The sequence below is a fragment of the Musa acuminata genome, chromosome BXJ3-9, assembly GCF_036884655.1.
Source record: "Musa acuminata AAA Group cultivar baxijiao chromosome BXJ3-9, Cavendish_Baxijiao_AAA, whole genome shotgun sequence".
Classification (NCBI taxonomy): Eukaryota; Viridiplantae; Streptophyta; class Magnoliopsida; order Zingiberales; family Musaceae; genus Musa; species Musa acuminata.
Window position 1 is genome coordinate 47,717,518 of NC_088357.1, and position 18,931 is coordinate 47,736,448.

Genomic DNA, 18,931 nt, shown 5'->3' on the forward strand with positions numbered 1-18,931 from the left:
GACAAGTGAGTTGTAGCTAACCACGATTAATAGGTTTGGTCTCAATGCACGTACACAAATAGGTGCAACAACGGTGGGCCTATAATTGGGCCTCATGGCCCAGCCTATAGAACAACGATAGCAGGCTTCACGGCCGGCTGGCTAAATTACCACACAAAGGCGGCGCGCGTGGGCAGCAGGTCTCCAGAAAACCCTAACAGGCCGCCGCGCTCTGATCTCATGGCGGTGCTGCAGTTCTTCCCACCTTCGTCGCCGATCGTGTCGGCGAGGCTGCACCCTGTCGTCCTCTTCAACATCTGCGATTGCTACGTCCGGCGCCCCGACCAGGCGGACCGTGTCATCGGAACCCTCCTCGGCTCCGTCTCCGATGGCGTCGTCGAGATCAAGAACTCCTATGCCGTCCCCCACAACGAATCCGCCGACCAGGTGCGCCCCATTAGTCCTCCCTTGGTTCCAGTCCTTAGTTTTTATCCTTACTTACCTTCTCGACATCGCAACTGAAATAAAATATGATATTTGATCTTAGATATTGATGGATATGCTGTAAGAGGATTAATTCGAAATCGTTCTTCATTTGTTAGATATTTTCCCGATTAGATGATCTGTAGTTTCAGCACTTTCAGTAAGGATTCATCACCAGTTGTACACGTTGATACTAAGCAATATTATTTTCTAAAACTTAATATTGCACAAACTGTTTTCTAACATAATTTGGTAAACATTCTTCAGTTTTGTAACTGGGCATCTTGATGTTATATTCTTCTTCTCTGCTTCTTAAATAACTACCTTGAGGAACTTTATTAATTTAGTAGTTCTTATAGAAAAATTTGAGGGAAATTCTACGTGTCAACATTGGCAAATCTATACTTGAAACTTTGAAGCAGTCTAGTTATTCTGTCAACAACCAAATATATTTTAGCAGAATCACAATAATGGAAAGCACAATATATTGTGTTGGATCTGCTCAAATTTATCTTGATTTCCGTATGATAGTTGTTATATATTTGGGTTTTTGTTGGCAATTTGAAGTTTTAAAGTTGAGATATGAATGTTACACTGATTGTCTTGCTTCATGCCATTTTATTTTGGTTTCCAAGAGTTATCACTAAGTAAATTCCATCGTATGGATCTGCCTGCAGATTGTTGGTTTGTTTTCTTTTTTTCCTAAACTTCAATGTTGTCTTTAACATGCCTTCTACCTCAGGTTGCGTTGGATGTTGAGTACCATCGGAACATGTATATGTCCCACCTAAAGGTGAATCCCAAGGAAGTACTTGTTGGATGGTAAATGCCTCTCTGTTTGAATAGCCATGATTTTCTGGCATTTCTTTTGCTTTGCATGTATAATTAAATATTTCATGCACAGCTGCATTTGAGGTATCCTTGTACTCTTGCAACTATAATCATGTTTTTTTTTATTTTCTCATGGTCTTTTTTCATCTAGAAGTAAATATGTCATCGGAAGATTTACTTCTTAGGGTAATGAAGTGTATTAGTTTGGGTTAGTTACTATCGATTTGTTTTAGTTCAATGGACGGCTGTAATTTCTTTTTAAATTTGTGTCTTTCTTTTATATTGAACTATATCAATTTAGAACAACAATTTTTTTAGGATTAGTTATTTTTACCTTCAAATTATTCTATCTGGCAATTCGTGGTAGTAGCTAACAATTATTTATTCGAACTGTTTCATAGTAATGATTATGATTTTGTCCTAATGTATTTTGCATTTTGTAACTATCAGATTTACTAAAGATATCTCTAGTCACAACCTTTTTTATAGGTCTCCTCCAGCACATTTGTATCTTGGTAGTTTGTATTCTCAGACATGTTCTGGCGGAGAATATGATTCTCATATAACTTGAATATTCTTTGAGTTTTTTGTGATGGATTTAATGTTGTGTATATCAGGTATTTATCAGTGGTTCCTTTATTGTTTTGCTGAACCAGATTTGTTTTTTGTTTTGCCTTTTCTTTTCTCAGCTCACTACCTTTTATTATGCTTTTGTCACAGTTTTATCAATTACTCTCAGTGTATTTTCTTACTTTTTCTACCTTTGTATACATACTTTCATTTTTTTTACTTTTTTTATATGTATATATTATAAGATACCACTTTTTAATTTTTATAAAGAATATTATGGAAAAATCAAATTCTTGTTGACAGTTTTATTGGTTTCCTATAAAGAATATGTTGCTTATGTGCTTATCAAGTCATATGACTGAACCATAATGGACCTACATAGCTTCAATATTTATCTGACTGCATATGCAGGCCCAATTCTTACTGTTGAATTTTGACTCCGCAATTGGGAATGTGTTGCTGTTGGGGGTGCCTCCATATGTGTCATGTATTGATCTATGTTCATGTGTTTTTTAACAACCTTTTGCACTTTGCTACCAACCCAACTCTTGTCTCAGTCTGATATGGGACCTGCTGTGATTGTGCTGATTGGTTTAGACTTTTGATTTATGTATTTAGTTTAGTTGATTTTAAATTTCAAGCATGAGCAGATGTTCTGTTTTCGTAAGCTTTCAAGTTACAGATAATATGGTTAGGCTTGTTTGTGTTTCTTCAAAGAACATAATGATGTGTATTGCTACCTTAATGATGTGCGTTGTTCAGGTTTTCAACTGGCTTCGGTGTTTCTGGTGGGAGCTCATTAATACATGACTTCTATGTAAAGGAACTTAAAGATTCTGTAAAAGATCTTAAGGATGCACAGAATTCTGTTCCCCCTCTTCATCTTACTGTTGATACTGGATTCAGAAATGGAGAGGCTTCAATAAAAGCTTATGTATCAGTTAATTTGTCTCTTGGAGATAGGCCACTTGCAGCACAATTTCAAGAAATTCCTTTGGATTTGAGGATGATTGAGGCAGAACGAGTTGGATGTATGACTTTTACTTGAAATACTTTTGACATTCCACATTTCTATCTTGTAAATGTTGGACATATGTCTGAATATTCCTTGGTCTCTAGATATGCTATGTTTTTTATACATGCTTATGTGGCAGAATTTGTGGGATAAGCCTCATCCCTGCTGACTCACTTTTTATAGTAAGCCTTTGTTATTCAAAGCCTTTGTTTCACCAAAGGTCACTTCTTTACATGCTGTTAATAGAACCTCTTAAACATTGGTAGATCATACTGTTATCTAAATGGTAAATTCATGTAGAATAGATTGAGGTTCATGGTTTGATTTGTTTATATTTTAAGATTCCTTTTTTATTACATCAGGTTCATTTGCACTTCCAAGATAATTTGGAGAAATAATCCCTGCCTGACTAAATAAGGTCCCTGGTAGCTTATATATGGACATGCATATATACACTCATTTTGAACTGGTATAGATCTCATTGTAGGTCTTTTGGCAGCAGACTTGACCAGAAATGTTGAATCCTGCTGAGAGTTGTGGGCTCCCTCCCTTCTATCTTCCCCTCTCCCTGCATGTATATATACAAATTACACACAAATTATCTCTGCTTTCATCTTGTATGGATTGGTAACAAGTCATCTTAGCATCCCTGCATGTATGTAGAGAAGATTTTGCATTTAGAAGTTCATTTAGTTTGTTTCATTCATATGGTTTAAAATTTTCTTTTAATGACTAACAATGTGATGTTTTCCTTCTGGACTATCAAGTAAATTTAGTTTACATCTGTATTGGTGTTAAAGTTAGTTGTATTTTCTTTCTTAATTTCAACAGTGAGCTATTTGACTCATGCATTTTCATACTGGAAGTGATGTTGAAAACAAACTAAAAAAGATGATGGCATAGTGCAAAACACTTCTGCCAATGCAAGTTTTGGAAGGATCAATTTATGCTACAAACTAAGTGCTATGTTTTTTTGTCATTGCAGTTGATATCTTGAAGACAACTGTTGTCGACAAGCTTCCGAGTGACTTGGAGGGAATGGAAGCTTCAATGGAGAGATTGTATGCACTGATTGATGATATCTATAAATACGTTGATGATGTTGTGGTAAGAGTCTCTATGACATTTTCTTTTTCTTGTCTAAGACCTAAGTGTTCCAATATTTATTAGGAAGGACGTGCAGCCCCGGATAATGATATCGGGAGATTTCTCGCTGACACTTTGGCTTTGGTTCCAAAAATTTCACCAGCAGCTTTCGACAAGGTTTTCAATGACAGAATTCAGGTGGAGGCTTCTTTCCATCTGAAAAGGCCCTGATAAGAAATGTTCACCATCTTTTGCATTACTTAAATGAACTCTTTTCTCTTCATTACAGGATAATCTTGCATTGGTATACTTGTCAAGCCTCATTAGGGCACAGCTCGGCATTGCAGAAAAACTGAACACAGCTGCTCAGATACTGTAACTCACCTTTTGTTTCCGAAAGAAGCTGCCAATATGTTGTCTGTTTAAACCAAGTAGACATTATTAATTGTGGAGATTTACAGTCAGGCAGTTAGTGGTATTATCAGATATATACTGTTTTCAAGTTTTGGTGAAAGGATTCCTCCCTGATGATATTTCTGCACTGGATCATTTTTAACATTGTATCATATTTGGTTTTCTGATGCCATCTCTTCATGTCCCAGAAGCCGCCTACTCTTTTGTAGGCATTACTTTTCACTTAGTGCTTTGTGATATCTAGTTTAATTTATTTCATAGTTACTTTGGCATACAAAATTTATAGTTAAGAAAGTACTGCTTGATAAAAAATTGAACATTCTGATCTTTAGATTTAAAGTATTTATATTAAAATTTTTATAATTATGAAAGTGTAATATGTAATTCTATTTATTTTAATATTATCGATTTTATTGATGAAAAATATGATAATATAATTAATATGAAAATGATAAATAAATTGATAATTTGATTAGTGGTGGTGGATGATGGTGTTGTGGGTGGTGGTTATGATTGTGTTTGACAAGAACGATACATTGGTCAGTTTTATCGATATTGATTCGAATATTGATGATGAAGAGGATGCCTCGATATAGGAGGAAAAGGAGGGAGGTGAGGTATCTACATTGATGTCGCATTGTTCTGTCTTCTTTTTCTCTTTTGGTGTCGTTTTGTATCTGTGTTGATGTTGGAGGAGGTAGGTGAGGTATTTTGTGTCGACATTGCATCACTTTGCCTTCTTCTTTTTTAGCGTCATTTTGCATTTACATTGACGTCGGAAGAGAAAGAAGAGACAGGTGAGGCATCTACGTCAACGTCGTTGACGATGAGGAGGAAAAAGGAAAAGGAGGCAGGTGAGGCAGAGTTGTGCCTCATAGATGCCTCACCTGTCTCTTCCTCCTTCGACGTCGAATCGCTCTACCTCCTCTTCCTCCTTCCTTCTCATCATTAGTGATACTGATATCTCACCTAGCTCCTCCTTTGGCATCAGCACAAATGTAGAGTGGTATTGAAGGAGGAAGATGAAGTAGAGTGGTAGGTGCGCCAACGCAAATGCCTCACCTCTCTCCTTTTCCTCCTCCGTCATCGACATAATATTTCACCACTCTGCCTCATCTTCCTCCTCGTTATCAATGTTCAGATTGACATCAATAAGGTTGACCATCGCTTCATTCTCATCGACCACCACTACAATAGCCACCCATGGTACAATCATCCATCACCATCGTTAAAATTATCTTTTGTCTATCATCTTCGTATCATTCATGCATGTATTATCACATATCTCTCCTCAATAAAGCTAATAATATTATGATAAATAAAATTAAATATTTTAATTTTATAACTATAAATATCTCAATATAAATTTTTTAAATTTAAAATTTAAGATACTAAAAAAATCTAATTATAAGAGATAATACTGTAATTAGTCTGAAAAAAAAATGATGCTAATAATCTATAGTTCAAATAAGGTTCTGAACTAGACCAGTTTGTGTTGGTTTTTAATCTTAGTTTAATGATAATTTTATTGTATTTAAAGAAGAATAGATTGTATATGATTGCTTGAGCACATCTCGGAGGCAAACATGGAGAGAATTGGCAAGCCAACTGTTTAGTAACATGATGCAATAATGGCAATAATTAGTTAATTTGATAAGATGCATACTAAAAGGGATTTATATAACTAAATAAGCTCAATTAAGCAAGAGTTTGAGATGAGTTATAGATTTGGTGGTGGAATGATGCAACTTTCACTGCATGCATAGGCTAAGGCTAATTATATATTAGCCTTGTAGTTAGACCTTCTTAGCTTTCCATCTAAAAATTTTATATTAAAATATCTATAATTATATAAAAATAAAATATTTAATTTTATTTATCATAACGTTATCGGTTTTACCAACGAAAACATAAAAATAATAGATAAAAAATTAATTTCAACGTCTTAATTATATTTTCGGTGATGACGAACGACGACGTCACTGGAGCCGTGAGTGACTATTGTGAATAATGAGAATGTGACAATGAGAGGTGAGACAAAGGGAGAGGAAGAAGAGGGCGACACAAATGCAAAGCGACGTCACCCTTCCCCTCATTAGTATCGGTGCCAACGTAGATGGATATAGAGCGGTGCCACTCTACATCTGCATCTACGTCGGCACCGATATAGATGCCGAGTGACACTCTGCATCTATATATGCAACGGCGTCGACATAGATGTCAAGTGACACTTTGCATCTACATCTACATTGGCACCAATGTGTGCCAATGTAGATGTAGAGCATCAATATCTATGTCGTCCTCTTCTTCCTTTCTCTTTATCTCACCTCTCTTTGTCGTTCTTTCTGTTTATCTGCAACAGTCACTCACAACCCCTAGCAACGTCACCATCCGCCACCATTAAAAACATAACTAGAACATTGAAATTATTTTTTATCCATTGCTTTCGTACTTTCATCGATAAAACACACGACATTAGAATAAATGAAACTAGATGTTTTCCTTTCATAACTATATAAATCTTAATATAAATTTTTGAGATCCAAGGATCGGGATACTAAAGATATCTTAATGCAAGGGATAATATATAATTAGCCCCATAATCTTACAAATACTAAATGTAATATTTTCTTTATAGGGGGTTATTTAAAAGCCTGACAATGAAAACATCTTTCATAACAAAAACCCTTCTATCAAACAAAGGGGTGTGAGCTCAAGCTATTGCCTTTAACTAGTTATTGTGCTAGAAATATCATCTTTGCAGGGAGGAACTTGTGCCATCTTATTAAAAAATGTTCAATGGCACTTGGAAGGATGGACTGAGATCAATGCTAATGGGTTTGTATTGTTCAAGGAAGGTGAAGTAGGTTTCATTCTCACAGATGCAGATGGACAATGCAAAATGGCGGATCAGAGATATAGCTACAGCAGAATCCATTAACAATGTGAAGTTTTGCAAGGCAGAGGTCTACTTAAAAGGCTAAAGCATCGGAATGGGGACTTGTAATGAGTCCAACTTGAGACAGATTCCTGCCATATTAAGAACATTCAGATAGATGGGAGAATTCCACCTTGCAAGATTCAATATGTTATCTCACATGTCAATTTTGAAAATTATGTTTACAGAAAAAATACTCATATCAAGCAGTAAATTGGCTTATATTCAACATGATAAGTCAGGATTCTTTTTTCCTATGATCACTGATCATGTAGGGTCATGAAGAAGCAACCTAACCCTGATAAATTCTTTTCCTATGATCACTGTGTTTAAGCATTTCCACTGAAGTAATGCTTCCTACAAAGTGATGATGCATGCATTCATGCGGTCTCAACACCGTATTTTCACTAAATACATCACTTGTTTTCCAAGAGAGCAAACAAACAGGGAATGTGATTTTTCATGATGATGTTGTTTGGTTGATATTTTCTAGCTTTATGCAACATCAAAGAGAGAAGTCTACAATTAGGATGGAGGAAATGATATCAACAGTCAAGGAAGAGCCTCCAACCATAGAGTTGTGATGTTGATCTGCTGTTAATAGAACAGGGTGAAGGAGGCAGGAGCATTACAGTACAACAGACTTTGTATCTTATAATTTTGGCTGGCCTTAAGAGAGAGAAGAGCAAAAAGAGAAGCCTGGAAAAGGCTGACCAAAAGGGTTAGAGAGAGAAGAAAATAGAAGTAGAAAAACAAGAGGATAACAATAGCTATTTCTTACTGTGGAGGAAAAGAAGAGGAGGCCAAAACAAGTGTTAAAGTGCAGAAGATGAGAGGATTGCTGGCCTTAAAGATCATGTCAGAGTTGAATCAGCCAGGTATTTATTCAGAGCTCGGGTTAGTTTTAGAAAAACAATGGGACAGATCTTGACAGATTATTAAGCAATAAATAAAAACCTTCAGCAGCCGAAAGATACAATAAAAACCAATCGACCGTCGCATTATAAAGATGGCACATCAGAATCAAACTAATGATTGCCAAACTTCAGAATCCAACTAATATCATATCCTGAACTAAACCTGACTCATATTGGTCAAATTTAACAAATTAAGACTAACATTAATGCTCAAACTAAAACCAACAGAATAAGACTTTGCTCATCAGAGCTGCCATAATTTTTTTATTTATTTAAGCTAAAGTGCCATAAATTTTTGTTTAGCAGCAAACTAGGACATATTCCATAGGACTACATAAATAGATATCCAGAATTACCCAAAATTGATGTTCTGATTATCTCATTCATTTCATCCATATTATTAAGCATGAAGAGAGTGAAAATAACCCTTTTGAATCCAGTCTTTTGAAAGACATGGATTCATTTACACCTCCATATATTGTTTAACCATTCAACTTGTTTGAGATAGAATGTCTAAACAAAGTATTAAACACATTGAGAAGACATCTAACAAGTTTTTGCATCTTATAGTGTCTCGAATATCTGTATGGTCACAAAAACATGCTTCACAACTACCAATATGATTTCACTGCAATCACCTAGTAAAAGAATGGGTGGGATTTCTAAGTTATACATAGTATTTCAGGATGCTACATCACCAGCGCAAGGCAAATTAGAGGCTTTTATGTCACCCTGTAATTTTTTGCAATGGTAATATTTGATAGATCAAGAACCAAATACTATTGTAATGATTATGACTAAAACATAGAAACTATTCTAAGTAAATCGTGATCACTCAGACAATTTTCATTGTTACTCTTGTCTAGCGATCATGTAATTATCAATCTACTCAAATTTGAATATTAAGCACATGAAAAAGAAACCATCCTTCTTGTAAGAAAGATTAATTTTCTTTTTCTTCTAAGCCCTTCTCCAAATGAGTCCTTCAGTACTTCGTTTATGAAATTTGATTACAACAATGCTAGGTGGAGAGTGGGTTCTTTTTTTTCCTGTGGCCCAGAGAATTGCCACTTTCCTGCAGAAACTCACTAGGAGAGACGATCCATAGCTTAACCACATTTACTTTGGCTTCACCAACCAGTGGCCTCTGTTTAACATGCAGAATGAATGGTCAAAGTATCTCGTCTTGGATTGTCCCTTTTCAGTCAAACTATCGGACTACATGCACCACCATCACCTTGATAACACTATCCTTTGAATATGTTCTCTCTTAATTGTCCAACATTCTGATAATTGCACAACCATCTGCATAACTGTCTCTATTTTGCTCAATTTTCCATAATACCATAAGCCATACCTTCTTCAGGTTAAATATAAAATCTAACCAACATTTTTGAAGTCTTTAAATGTTTGGAACTTCTCATTCACTTATTGATACTATAGTGCTGAAGTTACAGTTCTCGCATGCGGCATAAATTCTACATAGTCTAGAAATCTTATCAGAAGTTCAACACAAAATCACAACTCAAAAGAGCAATACAGATTTAAAAATACTCAAAAAAGTTTCAAGACAGTAAAGCAATAAATATTTCAGTGCTAAAATAAGAACATACTTATGATACAATTGTCATCTTGTAGGATTCTCGAACAAGTGTCGGAGCATATCCAAGTTCAAGCTGAACGAACTAATATGTTTTGGCTGAATGCAAGAGAATTTCCAAGTTGGTATGCCATTATTATATAAACTCCAAATATTTAAATCTGTATTTTATTTCAAAAGACCACCACAAGAAAAATCATATAGACAATCTAGAATCATTCAGGAATTCCAAATTAATCCAAGTCTTCCACTACTCTTTTCTTGAAGCAGCAAACGTTTACGAGAACTCACTTTTCTTTCATTCTAACATCACAGGAATTTCTTGTAATTAGCAGATAAGCAATATGCCCAAATAACAAGAGATATCTTCTGTTCTAAATTAAAATTCAGTAACATAAAAGACTAGTCTTTTTTATGAAGAAAGAAGGCATCAGAGCATGAAGCATTGGAGTCAATAAAACACTTACCTGATGGTCTTGTACAACATACAAGAAACCCACGTCCCCTCCATTCCCATCAACTTGATTCCAGGAAGAAAACGTCAATTTGTCCAAATAATTAGCAATTTCATAGCCCAATCACTCAGACAAATCCCACTTCAGTAAACTGCTGCCTAACTTTAGGCGGCCGGCCCCTCGGTCTCTTGGTCAAACTCGGCTGACCCGGATCCGGACCATCGGCGGCGCGCTTGGGGGGTCGGCCGCGCGGCCGGGGGATCTTGGCGGGGGCCAGGGGATCGACTGGTTTCGGCGGCCGGCCACGCCGCCTCGGGGCCGCGTCGGCGGGGCCAGCTGGGTCGGGGAGCTTGGGCTTGGGCGGCCGGCCGCGGCGGCGCTTGACGGGCGGAGGTGCCTCTGGCCCAGGGCGGAAGTAGCCGCTGCCGACCAGGAGGAGCTCGCCGGCCTCGGTCATGCGGGCGAGGTGTGCGGCCAGCTGCGAGGCGTGCGACGGCGGGAGCTGGCCTTCGTAGGACGACTCCACGTACTCGGCGATCGCCGACATGCTCGTCCCATCCTTGTCGCCGGAAGCTGCGACCGCAGCCAGTATCATCTGACGAAAGGCAAAGAGACGCTGATGATGATGAATTAGGGTTAGGGTTACGGCTTAGGGAGCAGAGAAGTGTACCTGAGGGTACGGAGGGAGGGAGTGGGTCCGCGGATCTTCTTCTTCTGTGGCCATTGTTGGACTGTAAGACAGAGAGAGAGACTGTGTGTGTGTGTGCGCGTGTGAGTGAGAGAGAGAGAGAGAGACGACTGCTGCCTCTGCTACTGTTTTGGGGAGTAATAATTGGGAGGGAGACGTCTACATTTGGGGATCGGCAGTGCGGACGAATGGGAAAGCGAGCGAGCGAGGGAGGCTAACACTAATTAAACAAAAGCGGATTAAAAATACTAAAAATATTAAATTATATTATATAATATCATTATATTTGATATTATTGTTAGTGAAAAAGACATATTTTATCCGTAGGACACGTCAAAGTTGATGTCACACGCCACGTCGTACCCCCAAGATACTATTCGACACGTCTGATCCTGGCAATCTCGGGATGGTAACACCCCCGCACGTCAAGTTAGAATCCGTATTGATGTCGTGCTGTGTCCCTCACGTTAATCCACATACGACCGACCCTCTCAGAATAGTATAAAGACCTCTATCCCGACCTTCAAAAAAAAGAGAGAAAAAGAAACTACTGACTTGCTCGTTGGAGGGGCCAAAGTCGGGAATCACCCGACGAAGACTATTTTTACAGGAAGGTAGCCCAACCTCGTAAGTCGTGGACCGACGCCCCATGGCGAGTCATCAACCAACCCACCCCCCAACTCGAGGATCTAATCGGCTCCGACAACCAACTCAGCCGGCAAGAGGCTCCTGACATCGACCCGTGGACTAAGCCGTGCTGACTCATCAGCCACGACACATTCATTCCCCAATAGTTAGTATAATAATATTTAAATTACATTAATATCGAATGAGATTGACAGCTTCTTCTCTGACTTTCAATCTTCATAATGTGATCCATAGCATGAAAATTCTAACTTCTTCCAAGGCATTAGTTGTTACTTTAAATTACGACAGGATTCAAAACATGTATGTATCCATCACACCCTTATTTGGTGATTTTTTTCCATATCTAAGTTTCTTTTTGTTGATTACTATGTTGAGATAATTACAATGAGATTATGTTGAGATACTATACAGATAATGAGACTGTCAGAACAGAAGTTGTGAAGGATTAATGTGAACTATAAGACTAATACCATTCAGTAAGGAATAGGAAATGTACTAATAGTGGCTTCTCTCCTACTTAGAATCTATTAGAATAATAATAGTGAGGAGCAGTGTTGGAGATTAGGTGTCCTGTGATATATGAGGGTAAGTTGGCATTAAACCATTTCCTTGTCTGTCTAGAAGACATGAGAAAAGTCATGATGTGAGGCTTTGGTATTTAAACTGGCAATAGGAGTAGTATTAGGTGTCAAGAGGAATTCCTTAGCTAAGGTCTTAATTTTTACCATCAATGACATATATTATCTCCAGCTTGCTGCTGTTCCAGCAAATGATAAGTCTAAGCTTGCAAATGGAGAACAGTATGTATGTATGTGTCAACTTTGAGAGGTGAAGCAGCTGAAAACCTGCACGATGAGGTTCAAACATGTCGTTTGGTATGCTCATCTCCCTCACACCACCCAATGCAAGAGAAGACTATTCCAGAGAATGAGATATATTATAAGCAGCTTTGATCTCGAACCAAACCAACCAAGTTCACACCATGCATCCAAGAAGTCGCTCTCTCTCTCTCTCTCTACTCCTCCCACTGCTTCCATCATTTGAAGGTGGATAAGATTTTTGTCATGCAACAGCAATTTATGAGCAGAAAACTGGATATATATATAGTGAATAAATGAGGACTCACACCATGCATACACCCTTCACGTTTCACCGGGAAGATAATTGCATATCAGCAATAATATTAATGATATATATGCATCACAGATTTCAATGTTGAATATTATGCAGCTATCATCTCCAAGTTAAAGTTGCATCAGCCTGGGGTTCCTCACAGAAGATAAAACCAAGAAACTGCAACAAGAATGTTCCCAACTCATGACACAGCTTATCAGAAATCGACAGAGGAGATGCTAATTTTATACTTCTAGTGTTGCAGAAAATATAATTTGAATGATCACTACAACACATACATGCATGAAGCAGAAGAATTCAGTCTTCACTTACTGTATCCAAAAGCTATGCTTGAACGAGAATGCTAAGCTTCCATGGGTTTTATGTCATCTTGTTAGTGTATCATCTTCTTCTATCTCTTGCATAGTTTCTGTGATTACGATCTGAGCTGAGAAACTTAGCTCAGATTTGGTGGACTCGTCGTACTTTCTTGTTTTATAGATTCATATCTGTTTTGGGAGAAGAACGAAACCCTAATTAAAATAGATCCGCAGACAGATGGCCAGCAAAGAGCAATGTGAATCCCCGTGTGATCTGTAAACAGTGGCGTTGCATACTTAAAGCAAGGCCGGCCAAAGTGGCAGCGGCAGTGGTTGCGATGTAGGAAGTCAACCCTCAAACCCAGTGCCATGCATACACCCGGATGAGTATGTGAGGTTTGTCAACTGCGTGCGCCGCTGTTGCTTCAACGTCAAGGAAAGTTCGATCCACCATTGACCAATGCGATGGCCTTCTTCCTCCTCCCCGCAATAGCAGGCCCGAAAGACTCAACCTGGATTAAAGTAACTCCGCAAATGGAGTCGCAGCTACGCAAATGTACCGCCTTTTCTTAGTTGGCTGCCAAGCTTACGCTGTCAAACATCTGCTGCCATCTACGTTGGATCTCATTAATTGCACCATGGCCTCTTCCTCATTCCACCAGCGCTTCTCTTCTTGTCCTCCTCCGTTGCCATGAGGAGATCCCCTCTTGCTGCTCTCCTTTTATGCCTCGCCCTCCTCCTGCTGCTGCTTCGCGGTCCGAGCTCGCTGCAGTCTTCGCACGCCAATACCTCGTCCATCCCCAGGAAGATGTTGTTGGCGAAGCTTGATGTCGCTGCAACCAGTCATGCAAGGCACCATCACCATCACCATCGGCACAACCAAAGCCAGAAAACGTCGCTCGTTCATCCCAGCGGTGGCGACGAAATCGATCCTCGGTATGGCGTCGAGAAGCGACTAGTTCCGACGGGGCCCAACCCTTTGCACCACTAGCCGATGTTTCCATGGAAGGTGATAAGGGCAGTGACATGGCTGCTGAGTGCTCTTGGTATCTCGTTCCTTGTTCCATTCTTTGTGACTGGAATTGAAGAATGATATGTAGATCTCAAGAATCTCTGGATTAATATACTTGTATGTTCATGTGTGTACTACCAAAACCTTGTAGAATCCAGCTCCTGCAGAAGGAAGCATACATATAGTTTTGTTGTCTTGAGAAACTGTCTTGCTTGCTTACTCGGAATACTTTGTCGAGTAGAAAAGTCTTCGTTTAGTTTGAGAAATTCGTCATTGTAGCGTTGAGATCGAAAGCTTTAGATTGTTCACAGGAGGAGTTCAGCATAGATATTGTTTGAGGTAACTCGTAAAGTTCTGAGAGACATTGAGAGCACTCAGTATGGTAGATGGTAATAAGTAATGATTTGGAGGTTCAAAGCAGATTCATCTGCCCACTAAATCATGCGACCTAATATAGATATTAAATCTAAAACAACAGACAGTTGGTTCTGACAGTAACATATGAGGTGAGTTACAGCATCTGATTTGTTTTATCTCATTGTTTGCCTCTGACAGCATCATATTGTTTCTGATTCAGGTTTAGGAAGAATGGAGAGGCTCGATGTGTTTAGATCATTTGACTTTTGAAGCTTGTTTATGGGTTCTGCTGAAGCCACCATGTGAGGTCGGCATTTGAATGGCTACCATATGAAGTCAGGTTTTCGTCAACTCCTCTTCCTGTGCTCTTTACCTATGATGATCACTTTTCTCAGTTTGCTGTATGGTTGAGTTGACCTAGCGCAAGAAGTATAGATTCGAAAGCAAGTCATGATTGTGCTCTTTCCAATCTTCAAACACGAGAGGTGTGGGGATAAGAGATGGTGGATAGAAGATGAGAAGAATATTGGCATCACCATCATCGGAAGGCAACTTCAGACTACTTTGGATGGAGCAACCTTGGCCATTACATTATCCATAGCCACCCAAATCCAGAAAGCACCGGCAACAACCAGGAACAAAGGTTGGTGCCACTTCCACCACTAACTCTGTAGGCAAATGATGCAAACAGATATCCATTACAACACCAAACAAGCCAGAAAGGTAACCCAACCAGACCATTTAGTCACTGTAGGATGTCAGAACTACAGGTGCCAAAGAAGTCAGAGAGATCATGCATACACAGGATTTTATTCATTCATTACAGAAAGGTTGCAAATATTACAGTCCTCCCCAATCAGCCTGCAAAAGTAGGATTTGGTGAACAAAAAACAACCAAACATGGTTGTCATGGCATGCTTTTAGCTATCAGCTGCCGATAACCAAATCCCTTGAATCTCGGGCATCCAAACAGAACTGTGCAAGAAGCAACCAACCAAAGACCCATACTGAAGAGGAGAACAGACTCGAATGACTCGATAGGACATGAAGCCCAGACTGGAACAACTCTAAGGACCGACAGACCTGAAACATTTGGACACAAGTTCGCCCTGCGGGCATTGCCAATATAGGATTTGGCTAAAACACACCATAGAAGCAAGCAATGTATGATGCTTCCCTGATGATACATAACCATGACCATATGAAAAACATAGAGCACATATGAGCTAACTAGGCTCATAATTGAGCAACAACTTGACTCAAGGTTAGATATGGTTGTGATCTCACAAACCAAGGCCAAAATAGGGGATAGCCAGCCAGTTAAAGACTGCCAAACCCCCCAAACAGAGTTTTCCTGTGAAAGGAGAACAATCTGCAAAAAATACAAGATCGGCCAATGGTCCATGGAAGACAACCAAAATCTTCGAGGAAGGCAAAAGCTTACGGCCAGAGGCACGAGCCAAAAACTAAACAGAAATAGATTGCTGCTGTTCACAATCAATCATGGTGCTGGATTTCATGATTGACTAATGATTGGACTACCAAGAGATTTCCCTGACCATTTTTTTGTACTTCAACTCGACTAGGAAATGATATCACACCACCATAGCTTCTCCTCAAGCAACCTCAGCCCATGGGCACTGATCAAGCTGCAGTCCTGAAGATTTAGGCCCACAATGGAAAGCCCCAAGTTTCCCAAGAATGGCAGACTATTCAGTGTAACCTGTGAGCAACTTGCAAGAGAGAGGATATGCAAGTTAAGCTGCCTTGCTGATGCCAGGAGTGCCACACCATAATCACTTACTGAACAACTTGACAAATCAAGGTCATCAAGCGCAGAGCAACTTTCTGTAATTGCCAGAAGGCTTCTATCAGTGATCTTCCTACAACCATGAAGATTAAGCATCTTCAGACTACTTCCATGTACCTTGACCAGCATAGTTACCAATTCATCTGTTACATTAACACAACCGGTCAGATTGATCTCCACAAAGCCCACCTCAGAACTCTTGATCAGTGGGATGAGCGATTCATCAGTTACCCCAACTTGACCACTCAAATCTATATTCTGTAACTGGGGGCAGATCCTCCCTACCACTTGTATGCTAGCACTAGTGACTCCTGGACAGTCTTGGATAGTCAGGGACCTAAGTGACATGCATGACGGCAGTTGTGAAAATTCAAAAGATATGTCTTTGAGGCCCAAGCATCTCACCAAACTTAGTGACTTCAATTCTGCACTGCGCTTCAAAAGAGCACCAAGGATGCCCATAAGAGTGATCTGGTTACAATCCTCAAGGTGCAAACTCTCAAGTGCCTTTGCTGTTCCAGCAAATGCTATCAAACCAGCATCAGACAGGTAGCAAGATTTGCAAACAAAGAGCTGCTTCAGGAAGGGGGAACCCTTGGCAATAGCTTGCAAGGCAGTATCAGTAAGCCCATTGCAACAGTTGATACTGATGGACTTCAACTTTTGTAAGCCATGAGTATTTCCCATAACCCAAAATCCCTTTTCATTCACATCCTGAAGCTCAGTGAGAGATAGGTCAATTACATTCTTCCCATAGTGTCCAATGACTGCAAGAGCAATATCACTGATATTCAAGGTCCGAAGTCTTATACTTTCCAAGGAAGAAGAGGCTGAAGAAACCAAGCTTGCAATTCCTTTGTCACCAACCTGCAGACAGTCATTTATAGTTACAGATTTTAGTTTTGGACAGCAACGACCAATAGCCTGCAGACCTTCATTGCCAATTCTCGAACAAGATTTAATTGACAAAGATGTTAAGTCAGGGCACTTCTGAGCAACAGCTATCAAGCCCTTGTCTGAAATCAGTGGACACTGGCAGAGGTCAAGCTTTTCCAACAATGGGCATCCATTGGCAATCTCAGATAGGCCAACATCAGTGACAAAGGGTACCTTCCACATAGATAGAACACGTAGGGAAGGGCAACCATGAGCAATAGCAGAAAGCCCAACATCAGTAACACGAGTTGAATTGCTTCCTCGGATGGAAAGCTTGCCTAGCCCACCACGACTACAGGTTCCAAGGGCAATAGAAGCAAGTCTAATATCCGTAGCTTCCTCTGCATCCAAGCACCTGGTGAGATACCCATTGTTCTCGCTTTCCTGCTCATCGACAATCACATCATTATTCAGGAACAGCGAGGGGTTCTTCACAGATTCATCGCAGACCTTATTGCAAGCAGCAAGCTCTGAAGAACGGATGCTGCTAACAAGCATAAGCCAGTGCTTGGAGACACAAGCAGAGTTGCTCCTCTCCTTATCTCCGGGCAACCGCCTGAGGATCTCAAAGAGGCACTCGTCAGGAAGGGTGTCGATCGATCGGGGCTGTTTCTCTTCGTCTATGACCTTTTCTCCAGCTCTGAAGATAAGAGGTGCCGTGACCCGATATCTCTTGCAAGGGGGGCCGTAGACATCAGCCTTTTGACCAAGAGAAAGGAGAAGGCTCGAATCAGTGAGATTCGAGTAAAAGGGGCCAGGGCAGATATCATCGTTGCCTGCAAGACCAAGAAAGGAGGATGATGGTGAGTTCCAAAAGAGGATCTAAATCTGATCTAAGATACAAATACAATTATCAAGAAAACGCATAAAAAATCAGCAGGAGATTTAAAGGAAGTACAATCCAGGAGTCGAGCACAACAAGATGCCATCTTGTGCCCTTGATTCCCCATTTGTTTCCGAATTTACTTTGAGCAGTACCTTATGTATCTTGTGAAAAATCCCTAAATCTAGACAACACTGAATAGCGAAATCATGGAGATTTGCTCTCCATAGCACAACAAGAACCAAAGAGTTCGCAAAAGAGAATCAAAATGAAGCAAAAAATTTACTGAATATTTAAGGGTTATCGAACAAAAATCGGATCAGAAGTTGAAATGACAACAAGATGATAGTACCGAATAGCAAAAAAACAGAGAACATATGATCTAATATCTCTTAATCCAATTTAGCAAGTCTCGCCTTCAAACAAAGTCTAAAGTCCTCATAACCAACTACAACTAGCAAAAGGACCCTCTGATCCAGAAAGGGGCTCCTGAAATCCATCATTAAAAGAAAATAGCAAGGATCGAGTAGATCAAAACGCAAAAGCCATCGACTTCATGTCAATTAAATCACAAATTAACGAACTGAGAGCAGGGAAGAGGGATTACCTCCATAGTTGACGAGCGCCGCCATGAGCACAAACGGAGGAGGAGCAACCCCGAAGATCCGGATCCGACCACCAGGAACAGCAACGTGTAGCTGATCAAGGAGAAAAAATGCACCACTGGAACGTTAAAGACCTCGGGGAGCATGACAAAATCCCATACAGGTTCGATCGATAGACACAGGCGGAGGAGGGGAATCCCTAGCCGGCGTTGGAATGGGGAAGCCGGGCGTCGGCTCAACATAATAAAAGAAGGGAGAGAGAGAGAGGATAAGAGACGGAACGAATTTTCAGTTTTGCCCTTTGAATGCATTGCACCTTCCCATCCTCGGA

General features: G+C 39.8%; 3 protein-coding genes across 3 annotated transcripts; 1 reads left to right on the top strand and 2 right to left on the bottom strand.

The window, feature by feature from the left end:
* Positions 1–148: 148 nt before the first annotated feature.
* On the top strand, positions 149–4,550 carry LOC135648450 (eukaryotic translation initiation factor 3 subunit F-like). Its single transcript, XM_065166159.1, has 6 exons — positions 149–426; positions 1,205–1,284; positions 2,626–2,894; positions 3,864–3,985; positions 4,049–4,162; positions 4,254–4,550. The coding sequence occupies exons 1-6, from the start codon at positions 220–222 to the stop codon at positions 4,341–4,343; spliced, it is 882 nt and encodes a 293-aa protein (XP_065022231.1). The 5' UTR covers positions 149–219; the 3' UTR covers positions 4,344–4,550.
* Positions 4,551–10,212: 5,662 nt separating this feature from the next.
* On the bottom strand, positions 10,213–11,164 carry LOC103999444 (HMG-Y-related protein A). The gene is made up of 2 exons (XM_065169584.1): positions 10,959–11,164; positions 10,213–10,883 (listed from the first exon to the last, which is right to left on the bottom strand). The coding sequence occupies exons 1-2, from the start codon at positions 11,010–11,012 to the stop codon at positions 10,416–10,418; spliced, it is 522 nt and encodes a 173-aa protein (XP_065025656.1). The 5' UTR covers positions 11,013–11,164; the 3' UTR covers positions 10,213–10,415.
* A 4,053-nt stretch (positions 11,165–15,217) lies between these two features.
* Positions 15,218–18,843, bottom strand: LOC135649734 (EIN3-binding F-box protein 1-like). The gene is made up of 2 exons (XM_065168441.1): positions 18,603–18,843; positions 15,218–17,948 (listed from the first exon to the last, which is right to left on the bottom strand). Exons 1-2 carry the CDS (start codon positions 18,625–18,627, stop codon positions 16,009–16,011), a joined length of 1,965 nt encoding a protein of 654 aa, XP_065024513.1. The 5' UTR covers positions 18,628–18,843; the 3' UTR covers positions 15,218–16,008.
* Between the last annotated feature and the right edge of the window lie 88 nt (positions 18,844–18,931).